The following is a 17,770-nucleotide window of genomic DNA, read 5'->3' as shown; positions in this document are numbered from 1 at the left end:
TGCCAGAAGGCTTTCCTCAGAGAATGTATCTTCCCCTTGATGCATTAATTTGAAAATTTTCCCAGCCTTAGAACTGTTAATTTGTGAACTAATAAATCCCCATTGATAAAGCTAACCCATTTCTGGTAGATTGCATTCTGGCAACTTTAGCAAACTTAAACAAGTTCTAAGAAAAAAAAAGGCTTTCCATATTATCTCTCTCTCTCTCTCTCTCTCTTTTTTTTTTTTTCATTTTCATCAGATACTAGTAAAAATTTCATAGAAGTCTAAAATCATTCCATGGATCTGTGCTTAGAAATTATTGAATTAAATGCTTTCTATGGTCTCTTTCAACCACAAACTCTATGATCTACATTCTTCTTTATTTTAATAACAGATAATGCCAAGCAAATTTAATTAACATTAGGTAGTATTGTTAATTAAATGTAATTTACTTAATTAATACAATTTAAATGAGTGAAATACATTTTTTTTTTAAAAAAAGGGAAAATATCTCCTGGTGGAAATACTTTGCCACAACATATTTTAACACACATTACACACATTAAAGTACTTAAAAAAGTTCCTGTGGGAAATGACAGTGCATTTGAGTCTACTAAAGCGTCATTCTAGTTGCACAAACATGAACAAGAAGTTGCACTGTGGTAATACTAGCCTTTATCTTGGAGAACAAGAGTCACTTTGCAAATTTGTAGTATCATTTCCCTAAACAACTCAGGACAGACTTGTACTTGACTTCCTCAGTTCTACATTTTTGCAGATGTGAGAAGCATAGCTCTTAACTCTTTTCTTAAGTATTGCTGAAAAAGTTGAGACAACTTTCTATCCTTCCATGTATAACTACAGAATAGCATTAACAAGTGAACTAGAGAACAATGTAATAAATTAAACATCTCTTTATTTTAGACAGATAAGATGGAAACATCATTGGTTTTCTTTTCTCAATTAAATATGTGTGAATCAAAAGAAAAATCTTTTTTCAAGTTAATGCATGGTTCAGGAAAAGAAGAAACAAGCAAAGAAGACAAACTCAGGTAAAGTCAAACTTTTTAAACAGCCTTATGCTTTTTAAAATGCACTTATGTCAAATATTTGTTAGCACTTGTTTTGGAAATATCTACTTGAAATATATTGACTGTACTGTTGCAATAGGAAAAAAAGCCTTTTATTTACTCAGCAAACAACTGTTAAAACCAAGATGTGATTACTTAAAAAATAAGTGCCACAATTTTAGCCACACAGGAGAAACAGTAATAAAATCCTTATTGAAATACAATCTTGAGTATTTTATTTTTCAGTTACTGAGTGAAAAAAGAAACATATTTCACATATGCTGTCTTCATCCTTCCACATAGTATTTAAATGGATTCTCTAAGAAAACCATTGTAAAGTGTATGTGTGTAAGGGTGTTCAGGTGATAACCAATTCCAAACTTGTTTGGTAGTCAGAGGAGAGATTTTAACTGTCATCCAAATTGTTCTGAAGCTAATGCCTTTTTATTCTAGAGCTAAGGAAAAAAGAAATAGGCTAAGTCTCCTCCTGCAGAAACCCGAGTTTCATGAAGAGACCTACTCCAGTAGATCTGGGCACTTGGCCAGTGATTCAAGGTGAATAATTTTTAATTCTTTTTTTTGTGTGTGTGTGGACATTTTATGGATTCTATCATTAAAATTTCAAGAAAGAAAAAAATTAGGGATTTCTATTTTATTGGAAAAGTTACATAGAAATATAAGGAAGGTTAGATATCTCATTTCAAGAAACAAGAAACAAGGGATATTTCATAAAATTAAACCAACTTAGTAACTAGAATTAAGTAATCAAATACAAATTTAAAGGAACTCAAAATTACATACCTGTCAATTTTAAATGATATATATTAGTCCTTATAAACTGATGAACTACACATTAAAGAGTTTTCACAATTCAATATTGTAACAGAAAATGGCTATCCATCAATTTCAGTAGTTTGAAAACAAATGCCATATGTATAGCAGCAAGTAAAATGCAATTGTTATTTTGCAATTTCAGCCACTTTTAATTCAAAAAGAAAGTAGCACCATATATTAACCAAATCAAAGCTTTCTAATTTGAAATACGACCAATGAAATATCTAAGACAAATACAATCAACTCTCTAAATTTTCATAATCTCTAAAATATTTTATTGTATTTAAAAAATGCTTTACATTTCTTATCCTTTTGAACATTATTAGTCAAACTTCCTGTATCTGTTTAAAAAAAAAATTGCAGCATATTCTGGTAAGAATTTCAAGGAAATTGCAGTAAAAGAATTTTTTTTGACTGAAAGATACTGTCATGTAGTTTCTTTTATTTGCTGAATTTCAAAAAATCATTGACCTGTCTCCTTTGATTTTATTTTTGGTACTTTCTTACATAACACCTGATTATATTTTCCTTAAAAAATAAAACAATTCACACAACCATGAAAAAAATATTTAATGTTATTTTAATACTTTGTTGGATAGGCAAAATACCAAAAGAAATTGTATCAATGTTTTTGAAGGTTGCCAATGTAAATTAAGCTTGCATTTTATAATAATCAAAGGAGAAACCCGGTGAAATATGACTGAAAAGAGCTGTAACATAGTGTATGCTAGAGAAGATTTGTAAATGGACTTACTATACATTTCATTATAAAATATTTTGTTTGTTGAATAGAATTTCCCCTGAAGAAGCAATGAGATGGAGTGAATCATTTGACAAACTGCTTTCCCACAAAGGTTAGTGATATTCTCTCCCCAGATATTTTATTCCCTAATGGAAAATTTTACAACGTATGCATGTAATTATACAAAACTGAAGTCTGATTAGTAATTTGCAAGAGTTTCTGATCAGTGGAGGAAACTAAATAGAACAGGCAACTGAAAGAAAGTATTTCAAAAATATCCACATTGTATTAAGAATTACTTGTTATGGCTGGCATACTAATAATAACTTTCTATACTTTGGTAAACAGATTTAAATTTTTAAGTGTTTCTGATATGAACTACCCTTAGTTTTATTAAGCCACAGATTATCCACATTCCTTTATTGTTAAGGTTATGTAAAATTTAAAGCAATGTTTTGAGGGACATTCAGGAAATCATTCTGAAAATAATAAGGAGTTTTAAAATTTTATTTTATAAATGTTTCACACTGAGACCTCCCTAACAGTCATCTATTTTTGAGGCAGACATTTGTAGAAAAGCTGAGAAGTGGGCAAGGATTTAATAGAAGATGAAGACATACATATTAATGTAAAATAAAGCACAGATTAGAGGGCAAGCTTCCTGGATTGCTACTTCTCTACTGTCAATTTGTATAAGGTACCGGCAAATGAGCTTTTTTGTCCTTACTTGGTCCATGATTTCTTTGAAGTAACAAAACTGACAAGTTGAACAGAGGAGGATATGGGGCTAGGCACAGGGTTTATTCTTCACACTGAACTGGTCGGCGTGCTGCAGAAACATCACTAGGCATTTCAAGCCCACAGCTTCTGTTTGCACCTCAGAAGTTTTCCTGTTCCTTTTCTCATTCTTTGCCTGAAGCAGAAATCTTTCCCAGCTCTTCCTCAGAACACTTGAAGATGAGGCTAGCTGGATTTCTTTACTGTTCATGGCATTTGCTCTTGGTTTTCACATTCTAAGGTGTCTGCTGTAAGAAGGGGTTTCTTTTACCAGGATAGCTGTGAGTATAATACTTAAATTCAGCATCAAGTGCCGTGCTCCATTTGACGAAACATCTTTTTCTTGTCTAGGCTCATTCTTGGTGTTTTACATTCCTTAATTGTCCAACCTTCTTTAAGGTCATGTTAACCTGTTTGTGTTTTAATTTACTCATAAGGATTCTATTTCTGTGGACTAGTCCTGAAAAATTTCTCAATTTCAGTGAAAATAGACTTCTGCTTCTGAATTACAATGTTGGCTCAGACAAAGAATAATATAGGTAGAAAAATGAAGGCTTGAATCTAGGCAAGGACATAATCAGTGAGAATGGAGGATAGAGGTAAGACAAGAAGTTTAGGCTGATGAAAATATGACCTGTTCCTCCTTTCTCTTTTCTTTATTTCACCATAATGCTACTATCACCCTGTGCTGGTTTGAAACTGTTATGTACCCCCAAAAAGGCCATGTTCTTTTAATCCATTCTTGTGGGTGTAGACCTAGTGTAGGTGGGACCTTTTGATTAGGTTGTTTCAACTGAGATGTGACCCACCCAATTCAAGTGGCTCTTAAACCTTTACTGGAGTCCTTTATGAGACGATAAAAGGCAGAAAATGCCAAGAGAGCTCAGAAAAAGAAAGCCCCCAGAGGAGCTGACAGAGGGATCCACTAAAGCCAGAAGCTGAGAGCAACAAAACCAGGGAAAAAAAAAAGGACCAGCAGATGCCAGTTATATGCCTTCCTGTGTGACAGCGGTGTCCCAGATGCCAGCACCCTTTCTTCAAAGTCCAGGTATCATCTTGTTGATGCCTTGAGTTGGACATTTTCATGGCCTAAGAACTGTAATTTGAAAGTTAATAAATCCCCATTGTAAAAGCCAACCATTTCTGGCATACTGCATTCTGGCAGCTTTAGCAAACCAAAATACACTCCTATTTTGGAAAAAGAGTAACTTAAACAGTCATCCTCAACTACCCACTTTTCTTTGTTCCCAATATCCAGTCATTTCTCAACTATTGTTAAAAGTCTTGCCAAATATATATTAAACCTACCCCATCGATTGCCACTGTCTTGGTTTAGGCCCTATTATCAATTAGTTCTTAATAGGCTAATTACAACTTTGTATAAAAATTTCCTCCATAATCCATTCCACCACAATTTGTTTCTCTTCTTATTTGCTGTTATTTACTACATTTTGGCACATCACTGCTCTTTAGTATCATCACCGGTCAGAGCAAGTAAAAAAAAAAACAGTCTTCAAGTTTATACTGGATGTTTCATGAATAATTAAAAGAAAGTCCCTGGAAGTTATTTTTAATAAACAAGTAACAATTTCTGTTGCCTGTCACCATATGTACAATCCCTTTTATGTGTCAGCACAAGATATTTTATTAACTTTTTCAATTTAACTACTTATTAGAAGGAAGCAGTTGCCTTTTCCTCTGTGCATCCCTCAAATGAGCTAAATACTAAGTACTCACATAATATAACTGAATTTTTTGTTAAGAAAAGTTGTACCATGAAGGATGCCTTTGAGATTTGAGCCCTAGTTCTCTTCTCCAACATAACGGATGCACAATCTCCCTTCCACTTCTTCAGCTGTCAAAAGAGATAACAATACCTTTACCTACCATAGAAATAGATTTCTGGCAGGATTAAATGAGGTAATGAATAAAAAACTAGTAAATTTTAGGCACTACACAAATGTAAAAGGTTACTATTATTAATGAAAAATAATCATGACTATCAGTTTTTCTGTTTTTTCATTCTACTCCCCAACTTGACAGACATCAGTCAAGTCAGATGGTCAAATTTCATTTGGAAGTAGAATATAAATGGAATTTATTTCTTTAACATAATAATTTTTTATACAGTAATTCCATTATACTCTCATTACCCATTCAAAAAAGAGAAAGATTTAGGAAGAGTAATTAATCCTAGAGAAAATCCCCACATGGCATTCTGCAATCATTTGCTTTACAAGTAGCCAAAACCAAATAGATGAAGTTGAATCAGCCACTTTCTTATTCCTCCCTTGGCGGAAATACAAAAAAGCTGTACAATATTAGCATTTGGAGCTTCTGAGAATAATTCATAATATGTAAGATAAAAGTAGGATATATAAGTCATTGCATCCCCTTGATTTAAAAATATAAACTGATTATGCTATGGAAAATGCTATTGACTTTGTGTAATGTCTGAAAGGAACTGCAACTTCTTTTGGGGAAGGAAATGAGTACTTCTTACAGTTTTCACCTTGTGGCTTTGCAAGTTACCCTTCCCAATTTTCAGTTACCAATTTTCTGCAAGATAAGGGATTCCAGTATTCTGCAAAGTCAAATTTCTGAATCAAGCTTACCCATAGCAGACACCCAGTTTCTTAATTGATCTAAAGAATAAAAATAAATATTCAGTCTAAATTATAAATGGATCCAATAAATAAATCATTATTGCAAGAATAGCAGGTCAAGAGCTATAAGTCCAAATATTAAAGGAGAAACAATGTAACTCAGTACTTAAGATATTATTGCTCTTGGGTATCCAACTTCAGTTTCTTGAATTTTGTTTCGTTTGGTTTCTTGGCATCAGAAAATATTCCAACAGATGCTAGAGTTTCAATTTAGAAACATGCAATTACAAGCATTTCATATTTGTATGACACATCGAGCCAGCTTCTTCCAGTGTGAATTCTAATCCCAGGTTATATCAAGCACTTTTGGCAGCTGCATTTGCCACTGCCGCCTTCTGAAGGACTGTTTAGTACGCTGCTGCCTCCGGGTGAGAAATAGTTCCCTTGTGACCTGACTCAGTGCAGCTGCCCAAAGTAAGTAAGAGAAACAGGAACTAACTGTACAACATTGTCCATCACCTTTTAAAGAACAATTTACTTGAACCTTGGCATAAGTGAGCCACATTTCCATTCACCGTTAAGTCATTTTTAGCTTTACTATTTGTTTTTCACTATTATATCTATATTTTGCAAAGAAAATCCACTCGCTTTGGTTAACTCATCCCATGTGGAATACATTTCTTGACTTCAGTGTTGTGACTTCATTTTAAATGTAGTTATCAAACTGAAGACTCACCATTTTAACAAAGGCTGCTGTGTAATATTCCCCAGCACAGTGGCTGGCACATAGTGGACACAGAGCTTTGTGAACTTTTAAACAATGGCTATTTTATTTTCTGAAGGACTTCTCTTTTGAATTCCAAGAAAGCTGATTTTCTCTTGCAGCTCCAAACTGAAAAGTCACTCCTGCAATTGTTCTTCCTTAGTCCTTGGCACATACCTGTATTGCCCGTTAATCCCCATATCCCTCAAAAGTAGAGACTCCGTTATCTTTATGGTAGTTTAGTAGCAAAAACTTCATAGTTTAAATAAAGTAAACCTGGCTTCCAATATTTGTGCTATGTTTTACTAGCCGTAAGATTTAGGGTGACTTAAGTGTCTGAATCTTAACTTCTTCATCTGTAAAAATGGGTATAATAGTACTGACTCCGTAGGGTTGATATGAAAATTAAATGGCATTGTACAAATGAGCCACATGGCAATCTGCCAAGATTTAGTAAACACTCAAAACTTCTTACAATTGCAATTAATATTATTGTATTCTCAGAATACAACACTGTCTTCAGATTTATACTGGGTGTTTCATAAATAATTAAAAGAAAGTCACTGGAAGTTATTTTTAATAAAGAAGTAACAATTTCAGTTGCCTGTCACCATATGTACAATCCCTTTTATGTGTCAGCACAAGATATTTTATTAAAATTGAGATACATTAATAGGAAAAGCAATGACCATATCATCCTGAAATCTTTACAATTGTGTATAACCCACTTAAGGAATGATTTGGCATTTAAAAGCTGATCAATCCATGCTTATACGTGAGATGTGTATAGAATAAACTGAAATAATTCTTTTTTTACCTTCACTGGGGTCAGTGAAACTTTATCCACAAACCCAATAAAACAGATAAATGATTTCCTCTTTCTGAACTAAACCTGTGCTGGAACAGACTGTTCTTTCATTGTAACAGCATTTGGTTTTATCAACTTTACTCAGTTTCCATTTAAATAATGACAGAGGGAAAGTAAGGACAAGCTAAAATACCTCCTATGATGGAAGGGGGGAAATGCAGGCCCTACTACATAAACAAACAGAACAATAACACCCAGTGATATTCTTTCTAATATTAACAGAATGTACAATTCCATATGACTACCTTTATTTCTTTTAATTAAGCTGAGCTGAAAAATCTTCTCACAATCATTTGGCGGTTTTGCTTCCTAATATTTAGCCAAAAATCCTCTTGCGATACCTATTTTATAGCAGCTACCAAGAAAAGTATATCAAGGCATTGACCCTATAATAATAAGGAATTTCAAAATTCTATTAGAAAGTGCAAAGAATCAATCAGTTCTGAAGGAAGTTATTAGAGAATGAATTGAGAGAATATAAATATTTTTGAGAAATTGATCCAGGAAAAAAATGGGTTTTAATTTTGGGAAATGAAAAGCAAAATATTTTACAAATTTGAAAGAGGAAGAATGTGCGAGTGCTAAGCAGCTGGCTTCCTTTGTGCTAAAGATTCAGCAAGAGGAAAGAACTCAAGAAGAATTTTTTTTTCTTTTTTTTTGACTGTTCTGACTAGAGGCTAGGACATGGCTATATAACTGCCTAAAGATTGGCTCAAGCCAGTTAGTCTATTCAGCCTATTTCCTCAAGTCATCAGGCTAAGGCTCCAGTTTCACCTGACGTATAGACAGGATCCTGCAACATGGTTGTGGTGGCTTGGAGTTATGCAGCCTAGAAAAAAATGCCGTTAGTTTAATCCATTCTTGAGGGTATGAACCCGTTGTAAATAGGACATTCTGATGAGGCTCCTTCAGTTTTTTAAGTTGTGGCCCAACTGAATTAGAATGGATCTCAATCCTTTTACTGGAGGCCTTATGAGAAAGGCCTTGGAAAGAGTTGCAGCAAGAAGCTGGAAGTCAGTGGAACCCGGAAGAGAAAGGAATTTGAATTGCCATGGGATGGGAAAGCTAAGCACCAAGCATTACCAGCAGCCAGACCCAGAATGCCACTGTCTTCAAGGAGAAAGCATCATCTTGCTGAAACCTTGATTTTGGACTTCTCGCACTCTCAAAACCATGAGCCAATTCATTACATTGTTTAACCTAACCCACTGTAAGGTGATTTTTTTAGCAGCTAGGAAATTTAAAAAAAATAGTTTTCAAACATTGAATTATTGTAGCCTTGAACATTAGTAATGACTCATCCCACTTAAGGTACTGGGATAGGAGTGTGTGTGAAAGAGAATTATGGGAAGGAAAATCAAATGGGAGCACACCAAGAGCAATAATCTCTATAAGGCGGGGTAAAATCAGCAAGTCTGACACCCTGATGTTCAAATTGGCAGCTATTTTGCTTTAAAAACATTAAAAATAGAGAGACTACTGACTTTACTCTGAAACCTGCACATTTCTAAGTATTTGGGGAAAGTTTGCTATCAAAATGTTTCAAAGAACCATTGCCCCTTTAAATTTCTTTTTACATTCTGAGAAAAGCACACTGTTCAGCGTGTGAAATAAATCTTGAGAACAATACATTGACTGTGCTAGAGAAATAAAAAGAGTGGATTAAACATCAACCATATTGATCGATCTTGCTTCTTCTCAGTGGTCACAGTTTGCTGACTCATTCAGGAACCTCTTAGTCCTAAGGCCTCCATAAGAAGGTTGTGTTTGACTAGGGATTATCTCACTAGCATCCAATGACTACAGACACATTCTGAAAGTTGTTTGTCAGACTAATGATGCTTTTTCAAATTCTTATTGAGCCTTTTCTCCACTTGTTTCCCTAATTTATTCATTAAAATCTAACCACTAACATTTGGTGCTCAGGGTCACTTTACTAGGAAAAGAAATATCAGAACAGCCCCCTCCCCTGGAGCAAACCCAATAGCAGGAGCACTGGGGTGAGAGATCCATAACAGTGTTTTGTTTTTTATTTCCATGGGAATTGTTGGAGGCTCCCCATACTCTGATGCTTAGAGATATCTGTAGGTTGACATGTCAATTTTTGACTATGAATTCCTTAAACATTACCTTCTTGGCACTCTAATGTATTCAAAGGATTGCTTACAACATAAAAATATGATGCTTCATGACACAGAGTACATGTTCTCTGTATAGGAGAAACAAATGGTTATATATAAAGCATAATTTGAGGAGAGTGTTAGCTCCCTATTGCTGCTGTGATTTTAGTGATCTTAAGCAACAAACTTTTATTATCTGAGAGATCTTTAGGTCAGAAGTCCAATACAGGTTTCATTGAAATAAAATCAAGGTGTCGATAGATTGTGGCCCTATCTGGATGGTTTAGAGGAGAATTACTTTCGTGTTCATTTGGGTTGTTGGCAGAATTGAGTTCCTTGCAGTTTTGGACTGATTTTCTTGCTGTCTCTCAGCTGAGGGCCATTCCCACCTTCTAGAGGCTACCATATTCCTTGGCTCATTACTACCTTTTCCATCGTCAAAGCCATCAATATAAGGTAAAGTTCTTCTCACATCCCATCTCTCTAACTCACTCTTCTGCCTTCCTCTTCTACTTTTAAGGACTCATGTGATTAAATTGGGCCTTTTGGATAATTTAGGACAATCTTCCCCTCTCAAGGTCCTTAACCTTAGTCACATCTGCAAAGTCCCCTTGCCATGTCAAGTAGTATATTTCCAGTGTCTGGGGAATAGGGAATGGAAACCTTTGAAAGACCATTATTCTCTCTACCATAAGAAGTATTGCCTTCCTTTGAATGACAAAATTCTGCAGTTTTTAAAAGTAAGATCTGGGGCAGTTTAACTTACTTAAACCACAGTTTCTTCATCTATGAAACTGAATATATTGAACATATTTCAAGCATCTGTTGTGAAGTTTAAATGTGCTAATGCATAAAAGAATCACTTAGCACCCAAACCCTTTAAACATGGTAGAAATGCAAAACCTCTATAGTTATAATTCTACTAATAAAGATTCATTCTTATTATTTCATTCTGTATGGGACTTTTTATGTTAGAAATAGTCATTGACCATGTGGGAAAGTTGTAGAGATCAGTGGATATAAGGAATGGAAGTATACATGAATTTTAGTCAAACAAAAAAAGGGAATTATAAAATCCTTTTTTCACATTTTTTCCAGTCATAATGCCAGAATTTTGTTCCTCTTGGCAATATGTGATAATGTGCCTTAACTATTAACAAGCTACTCATAGCAAATCACTGCAGAGCAAGCAATCATTAATGCAGTGGCTCTCAGGGAGCATTTTAAAAGCATTATGAATAATATATTCCACTCGAAATTAATTAACTGAAAATTCCTGAAAATGAAAATTCCATCCCTCAAAAAACAAAAAACAAAAACAAAATCTTCTCCAGATAATTCTTACGAACAATCAGAGCAGAGAGACATTTTCAGAGTCATAGAACAATAACATATTTTTATAATTGTCATTTTATAGATGAGGAAAAAATGCATTTTAGAGATCATTTATTCAAAGCCTAAAGTAATTTAATAAAGTAAAGTGATTAAGACCCAGCTCTCTTGACTTCCAGTCAGGAGTTCTCATTCTATTGTGCTTGAGCTGCCATGCAGATAATAGTTCTCAAGTGTGGTACCAGATGCCACTTCACCTGGAAACACAAAATTTCTTGGCCCCTCACTCAGCCCTACAACATCAGAAACTCTAGGGATGGAGCCTGCCATCTGTGATTTAATAAACCCTCAAGGTGATTCTGATGCCTATCAAAGAACCAATGATAGTTACTTGCTGTTCAACAGGTGGTTTATAGACTAGAGCCTTCTAGAAATGAAAAATCTCAAGCCCAATCCTATACCTACTGAATCAAATTTAACATTTTAATAAGGTCACCAAGTCATTCAAATGCACATTAATGTTTGAGAAGCACTTATCTAGTGCTTGGCCGTCTTCCCCATTTCCAACCCCCTCCCCACCACATACAAAATCAAAATTTTAGGCAACAATATGCAACCAGGGTGAGCAAATGAAAGATTCTGCAAATCTAAAGACATCTTTGTCTAATTGCCCATGTGATTCTTTTTTTTTTTTTTTTTTTTTTTTTTACTTAACCTAGAGCTAGGAAATAGTTATTTCTACCAAGAAATTGACAAACTTCCTTTTTTTAATGAAAGACCATTTTACTGCCATTATTTCATATGCTCTGTATTATATGTTGCCTCAAACTCTTTCCTGAAAGAAGCAGAGTACAAATAAATACATTTAAAATAAAATAAATTAGTAGATATGAAAAGGAGAGTGATGGTTATTAACATGGGAGTTGTGTCTACACTGAGATGAAGTAGGTAGTTTGCTTTGATTTGTCCACCGGAGAGGGGGATGCAATGAAGAAACAAACAATCATGAATGAAATTAAGAATCTTCTGACCTAAAATCAGAAGTCTATCTCCATAGACCTCATGAAGTCAAATTAGACCTTCCTGCATGGAAAATAAACCAATGTTATTGGAAACATAGTATGGCTAGCTGTTGACGTATCTCAATTCTCACACCAAAGTGGTGAGGTAGAGAATATCCAAGGAAACTGAAGTTCATATGGAATCACATACTCAAGTTCTTTCCAATGCTTCCTTTCAGTTCCTATAAAATCTTCAATTCCTAAGACATTGTTGTTCTATATGCCTAATTTTCTTCCTAAGAAAGGGAGGTACTGTGCCCTTAAACTATCAACATCATTTTCTTGCCTAGGGATCTTTCAATGGCAGTGGTGGTGGCAATTGTTAGAGATATCGTTTTATGATATGTACTCTTAGAAGTTGTTATCATCAGAGCTATTGAAGTATAAAATCCTTCACCTAAAGCTTTCATAGAAAGGAGAAAAAGAATAGAGAGAAAGAATTTAAGTGTATTCTCCTAAAAGATACTGAGTTGTGGTATGAGTGATAAAGGGGGGGCTTAAAGGAAAAAATAAAACACTTATTTTAGCTTTAAGCTTACTCTGAGTACCAAATTTTTATCATTGTTTTATTAAAGTGAAATTTTTATGCAATAAAATACACAGGTATTAATTATACAGTTTGGTGAGTTTTTGGCAAATAGATATAGTCATTTAATCCAGCCTTATTGTACTGGCTAGGACCTCCAATCTTTGTTTTATTCCTGATCCTAGGGTAAAAGCATTCCGTCTTTCAGTATTATCTATAGCCATTTTTCCCCCTTCTGGAGTTTCTTTATCAAATTGAAGAAATTGCCTTCTATTCCTTGTTTGCTGAAAGGTTTTTTCATGAATACGTGTTGAATTATGTCAATTCCTTTTTGCATTATTAAAGTGCTCTTTATTTTGTTAGTGTGTTGAATTATATTGTTTTTTAATTGATAGGATTATATACTGTGCTTTGTATAAAATTCTGATTTTAATTTGTGTGTGTAATTAAGAATTTTTGTACCTCTGTCCATATGGGATATTGGTCTGTAGTCTTGTTTCCTTTTTTCTTTCTTTCTCTCTCCCTCTCCCCTTCTCTATTTTCCTCCCTCCCTCGCTCCCTCCCTTTCCTTCCTTCCTTCCTCTCTCTTTCCCCTACTCTCCCTCCCTCTCCCCTCCTATTTTTCTTCTTTTTCTTTTCTTTTCTTTTTCCTTTTCTCTTTTTTCCCTTTCCTTTCTCTTCCCTTCCTTTCTCCTTTCTTTCTTCCTTCCTTCCTTCCTTCTTTCCTCTCTTCCTTCCTTCCTCCCTCCCTCCCTCCCTTCCTTTTTTCTTTTTTTCTTTCTTTTTCTGTAATGAATTTGTTAGTTTGGGCTATGGCAGTTATTCTAGCCTCACAAATTGAAATGAGAAGTATTCATTCCTTCATTATTTTCTGGAAATAGAACACAATTAGATATACTTCTTCCTTAAATGGTTGATGGAATTTACTAAAGAATCATCTAAGATCTGAGAATATTTTAAGAGGGCAGAGGGACTTATTTATTACAAAATCAACCTATTAATTGAAATATGGCTATCAGATTTTCCAGTTCTTCAGTGTCAGTTTAGGTAGGTTTTATTTTTTAAATGAATTTGTCCACTTCATTTCAAATATATTTATTGGCATAACATTGTTCACAATATTCTCTAATTATATGTGTATTATCAGTAAGATCTATGATAATATCTCTGACTTATTTTCTGATATGAAACACTTTTTTTCTGGTGTTCCTATTTTATTAATGTTTTCAGAGTTCTTATTATTTGCTTTATGAGTTTTCTCTAGTTTGTTTTCTATTATATTGACTTCTGCTCATCTTTTTTTTTCCCTAAGTGTTTAATTTGCTTTTATTTTTGATGCTTCTTAAGGTGGAAGCTTATCTTGATTTTTATGCCTTTCTTCTTTTAGTAGTATAGCAGGCATGCAATAAATTTCCTTCTAAGTACTGTTTAAGCTGCATTCCACAAATTTTGTCGTGCTGTGTTTTCATTATAATTCCGTAGTCAATATTTTCTAATTTCCTTTGTGATTTCTCTTTTGAGCCATGATTATTTAGAAGTGTATTATTTTATTCCTAAATATTTGGAAACTTTTCTAGCTATGCTACTGCTATTCATTTTTAAATAAATTCCTTTGTAGGCAAAGGACATTCTGGGTAAGATTTAAATCTTTTGAAATTTATCTAGAGTTATTTCATGTTCTTGCATGTGGTCTATCTTGTCTAAGCTTCCATTTGCACTTGATAAGATGTGTTGAGTAGAGTGTTTTGTAATGATAAAATAATGTCAATTTGATTGATAATGTTAAGTTGTATATACCTGTATTCTAATTGATATTCTGTTCTACTTGTTCTATCAACTAATGAGAAAGGAGAATTAAAATCTACAATTATGAATCATTATGAACCATGAATTACTCTGTTTCTTTCAGTTCTGTCAGTTTTCTTCATGTGTTTTAAAGCTCCACAATCAAGTGCATGCATACACAGTTATGTCTGTTATATTCTACTGATAAATTGACCCTTTTATAATTATGAAATGGAAATAATCTTTATTTTTAAGTCACTTTATCAGGTCACATCAGATTTCTTAGGCACCTTTCTTACACTTAACCTCTGCCTTATGTATCCTTTTAATTGTTTTACTTCAAATTCCTGATTCTTTGTATTTAACATGTGTCTCTTGTAGCCAGGATATAGTCTTGTTTTAATTTTTAATCCAGTATGACAACGTCTGATTTTAATTGGGATGTTCAGTCCATTTAAATGTAATATCATTATTGATATGGGCAGGATTATGCCTAACATTTTACTATTTGTTTCTACTTTCCCATCTCTGCAGCTGCTGCTGCTGTTCCTTTTTTCCAGTCTTCTTTAGGTCTGATGATTTCTATATGTCTATCTTCTTGTGTACTCACTCCTTCTTCTGCAATCTTTCCAATGAATTTTATATTTCAGATATTTTCCTTTTCAGTTTTATAATTTCCATTTGATCTTTTTTTATTACTTCAATTTCTCCACTGAAATTGTTTCCAATTATATTTGTTTTAACCTTTAAGTTCTTGAACATATTTATAATAATAGCTGTTTTAATGTTCTTGTCTGCTAATTCCAACATTTCGTTTACCTCATGGTCAGTTTCTATTCACTGCTTTTTTTTTTTTTTTTTTTTTTTTTAAATCATCATTTTATTGAGATATATTCACATACCACGCAGTCATACAAAACAAATTGTACTTTCGATTGTTTACAGTACCATTACATAGTTGTACATTCATCACCTAAATCAATCCCTGACACCTTCATTAGCACACACACAAAAATAACAAGAATAATAATTAGAGTGAAAAAGAGCAATTGAAGTAAAAAAGAACACTGGGTACCTTTGTCTGTTTGTTTCCTTCCCCTACTTTTCTACACATCCATCCATAAACTAGACAAAGTGGAGTTTGGTCCTTATGGCATTCCCAATCCCACTGTCACCCCTCATAAGCTACATTTTTATACAACTGTCTTTGAGATTCATGGGTTCTGGGTTGTAGTTTAATAGTTTCAGGTATCCGCCACCAGCTACCCCAATTCTTTAGAACCTAAAAAAGGTTGTCTAAAGTGTGCATAAGAGTGCCCACCAGAGTGATCTCTCGGCTCGTTTTGGAATCTCTCTGCCACTGAAGCTTATTTCATTTCCTTTCACATCCCCCTTTTGGTCAAGAAGATGTTCTCCATCCCACGATGCCGGGTCTACATTCCTCCCCGGGAGTCATATTCCACGTTGCCAGGGAGATTCACTTCCCTGGGTGTCTGATCCCACGTAGGGGGGAGGGCAGTGATTTCACCTTTCAAGTTGCCTTAGCCAGAGAAAGAGGGCCACATCTGAGCAACAAAGAGGCATTCAGGAGGAGACTCTTTATTCACTGCTTTTTTAATTGATAATGGGTCATATTGGACATTTCTTTACATACCTAATAAATTTTTATTGTATCTGGAAGGAATGGGAGAAGATACGCTATGAGAGTCTCGGTTATGTTGTCTCCCTTTAAAACTTCTGGATTGCTTTTCTGGCAGTCAGTGAAATTACCTGTGGATCCTCTTTCAGACTAGATTGGTTCTTTAAGGGTGGTCTCTTTCAGATTTGTCTTAGTATAGAACTAAGTACTTAGTATTTATAACAAAGATCTGATCTTTCCTGATACCTCCAGTAGGGCTGAGCCAGAACTTCAAAGTCTCCCAGATCTGGGCAGCCTCTCATATGTCCGTTCGCCTCTTAGCCTCAGCAGCTCCCCTCTACTAGGTTTCACAGAGGTTGCCCAGGTGCAGCCCACCTTCAGTCAAAGACCTGCAGGGAACTTATATGCAGACTTCTGTGCTCTTTCTGCATGTGCCCTAATTTACAGTATCCTTTCTACAAATTTCAGCAATAGCATGATCCCCAAAATCTTATTTCTGTTGCTTAAGCTCTGCATGACTATACTCTGCTGGGGCTCCATCTCCATACACTCTTGTCCTGCAATTGTCTCCAGGTGGAAAGCAAGAGCAATCCCAGTGCTCACTTCACATGTTTCTCTTCTTACAATATTTCCAATGCCTGCTGCCAATTTTCCTCTGCTTTAAAACCACTGCCTCTATATTTCATCCAGTTTATATTTGTTATTATCAGTTAGCAAGTATGGTTTTTGTTACTGCCATAGGCTTTCTCTTCTTTATAGTTGAATAGTAATATTTCCTTCTATTAGGTAGGGCTCTGTAGATTAAACATCAAATCAAAGACTGTCCATATTTTTAGCCTGCTGGATCCTTAGTATGTAGAACAGTGTCTAAACATAGCACTCAATAAATGATTTTTCAATAAGTGAAAGAGTTGGTTTTGAATGAATGAATTTCAATAAATGAATGAGCTCAGCATGAAAACTTATTTAATAAGATAGTTGATAAAAGTTACAAATACTCTATAGAATTAGGAACATGCTTGCATAACCCCAGTGATATCTAAGAGGGAAGAGTGTACCTTCAGGCAATTTTGTCAGCTTGTCTGAAGCCACATAGGCAGGCTTAGTCTCTGACTTCTCAGATTCCAAAAATTAATACTGTCAGCTAGTTGGCATACCAGGAAGGACCCAATTCTCAGTAGACAGATCACATTGGCAAAATTCATGAGGCAGAATTTCAACTTATTTTTATAAATTCAGAAATAAAACAGTCACTGATAGCCATTTTGCCCTTTTGGTATGCCCATAGGAAAAGCCAAATCATAATAATATTTTGCTTGTCAATTAGGAGATTAGAATATTATATAAATGTTTAATGGCATCAGGATAGGATAGGGGTTGACTTCCTCAATGGATTTGGATGCTATTAATTTTAGATACTTGTATTGGACAGCCTTACTGTAGAGGAAAAACACTTGAAGCTGAAAGGCTATTTCCATTTCCTCTGGAGCAGAGATCTGATGGGCTTTGATGACATCAGCCTGGAATCAAATTTTTGTTTTGTTTTGTTTTGGTTTGTTTTGTTTTTTTTCCCATGCTTACCTAACTCTGGCAATTTCTCTTGTTAATTTGTAAATTTGAAATTTCTCTTGAAATAGGTTTGATATTTCATTAAAAATCAAAACA

General features: G+C 34.4%; 1 protein-coding gene across 1 annotated transcript in view; it reads left to right on the top strand.

The window, feature by feature from the left end:
• Positions 1–710: 710 nt before the first annotated feature.
• RGS18 (regulator of G protein signaling 18) overlaps positions 711–17,770 on the top strand; it is a 28,626-nt gene continuing 11,566 nt past the window's right edge. The window contains exons 1-3 of the mRNA XM_037825138.1: positions 711–1,034; positions 1,506–1,607; positions 2,679–2,740. Of these exons, the coding sequence (XP_037681066.1) occupies positions 916–1,034; positions 1,506–1,607; positions 2,679–2,740 (283 nt within the window). The 5' untranslated portion in view covers positions 711–915. The remainder of the gene's footprint in view (positions 1,035–1,505; positions 1,608–2,678; positions 2,741–17,770) is intronic.

Source organism: Choloepus didactylus, chromosome 2 (assembly GCF_015220235.1).
Source record: "Choloepus didactylus isolate mChoDid1 chromosome 2, mChoDid1.pri, whole genome shotgun sequence".
NCBI lineage: Eukaryota > Metazoa > Chordata > Mammalia > Pilosa > Megalonychidae > Choloepus > Choloepus didactylus.
The sequence above is the reverse complement of the archived record's forward strand: the minus strand, read 5'-3'. Positions and strand labels throughout refer to the sequence as shown.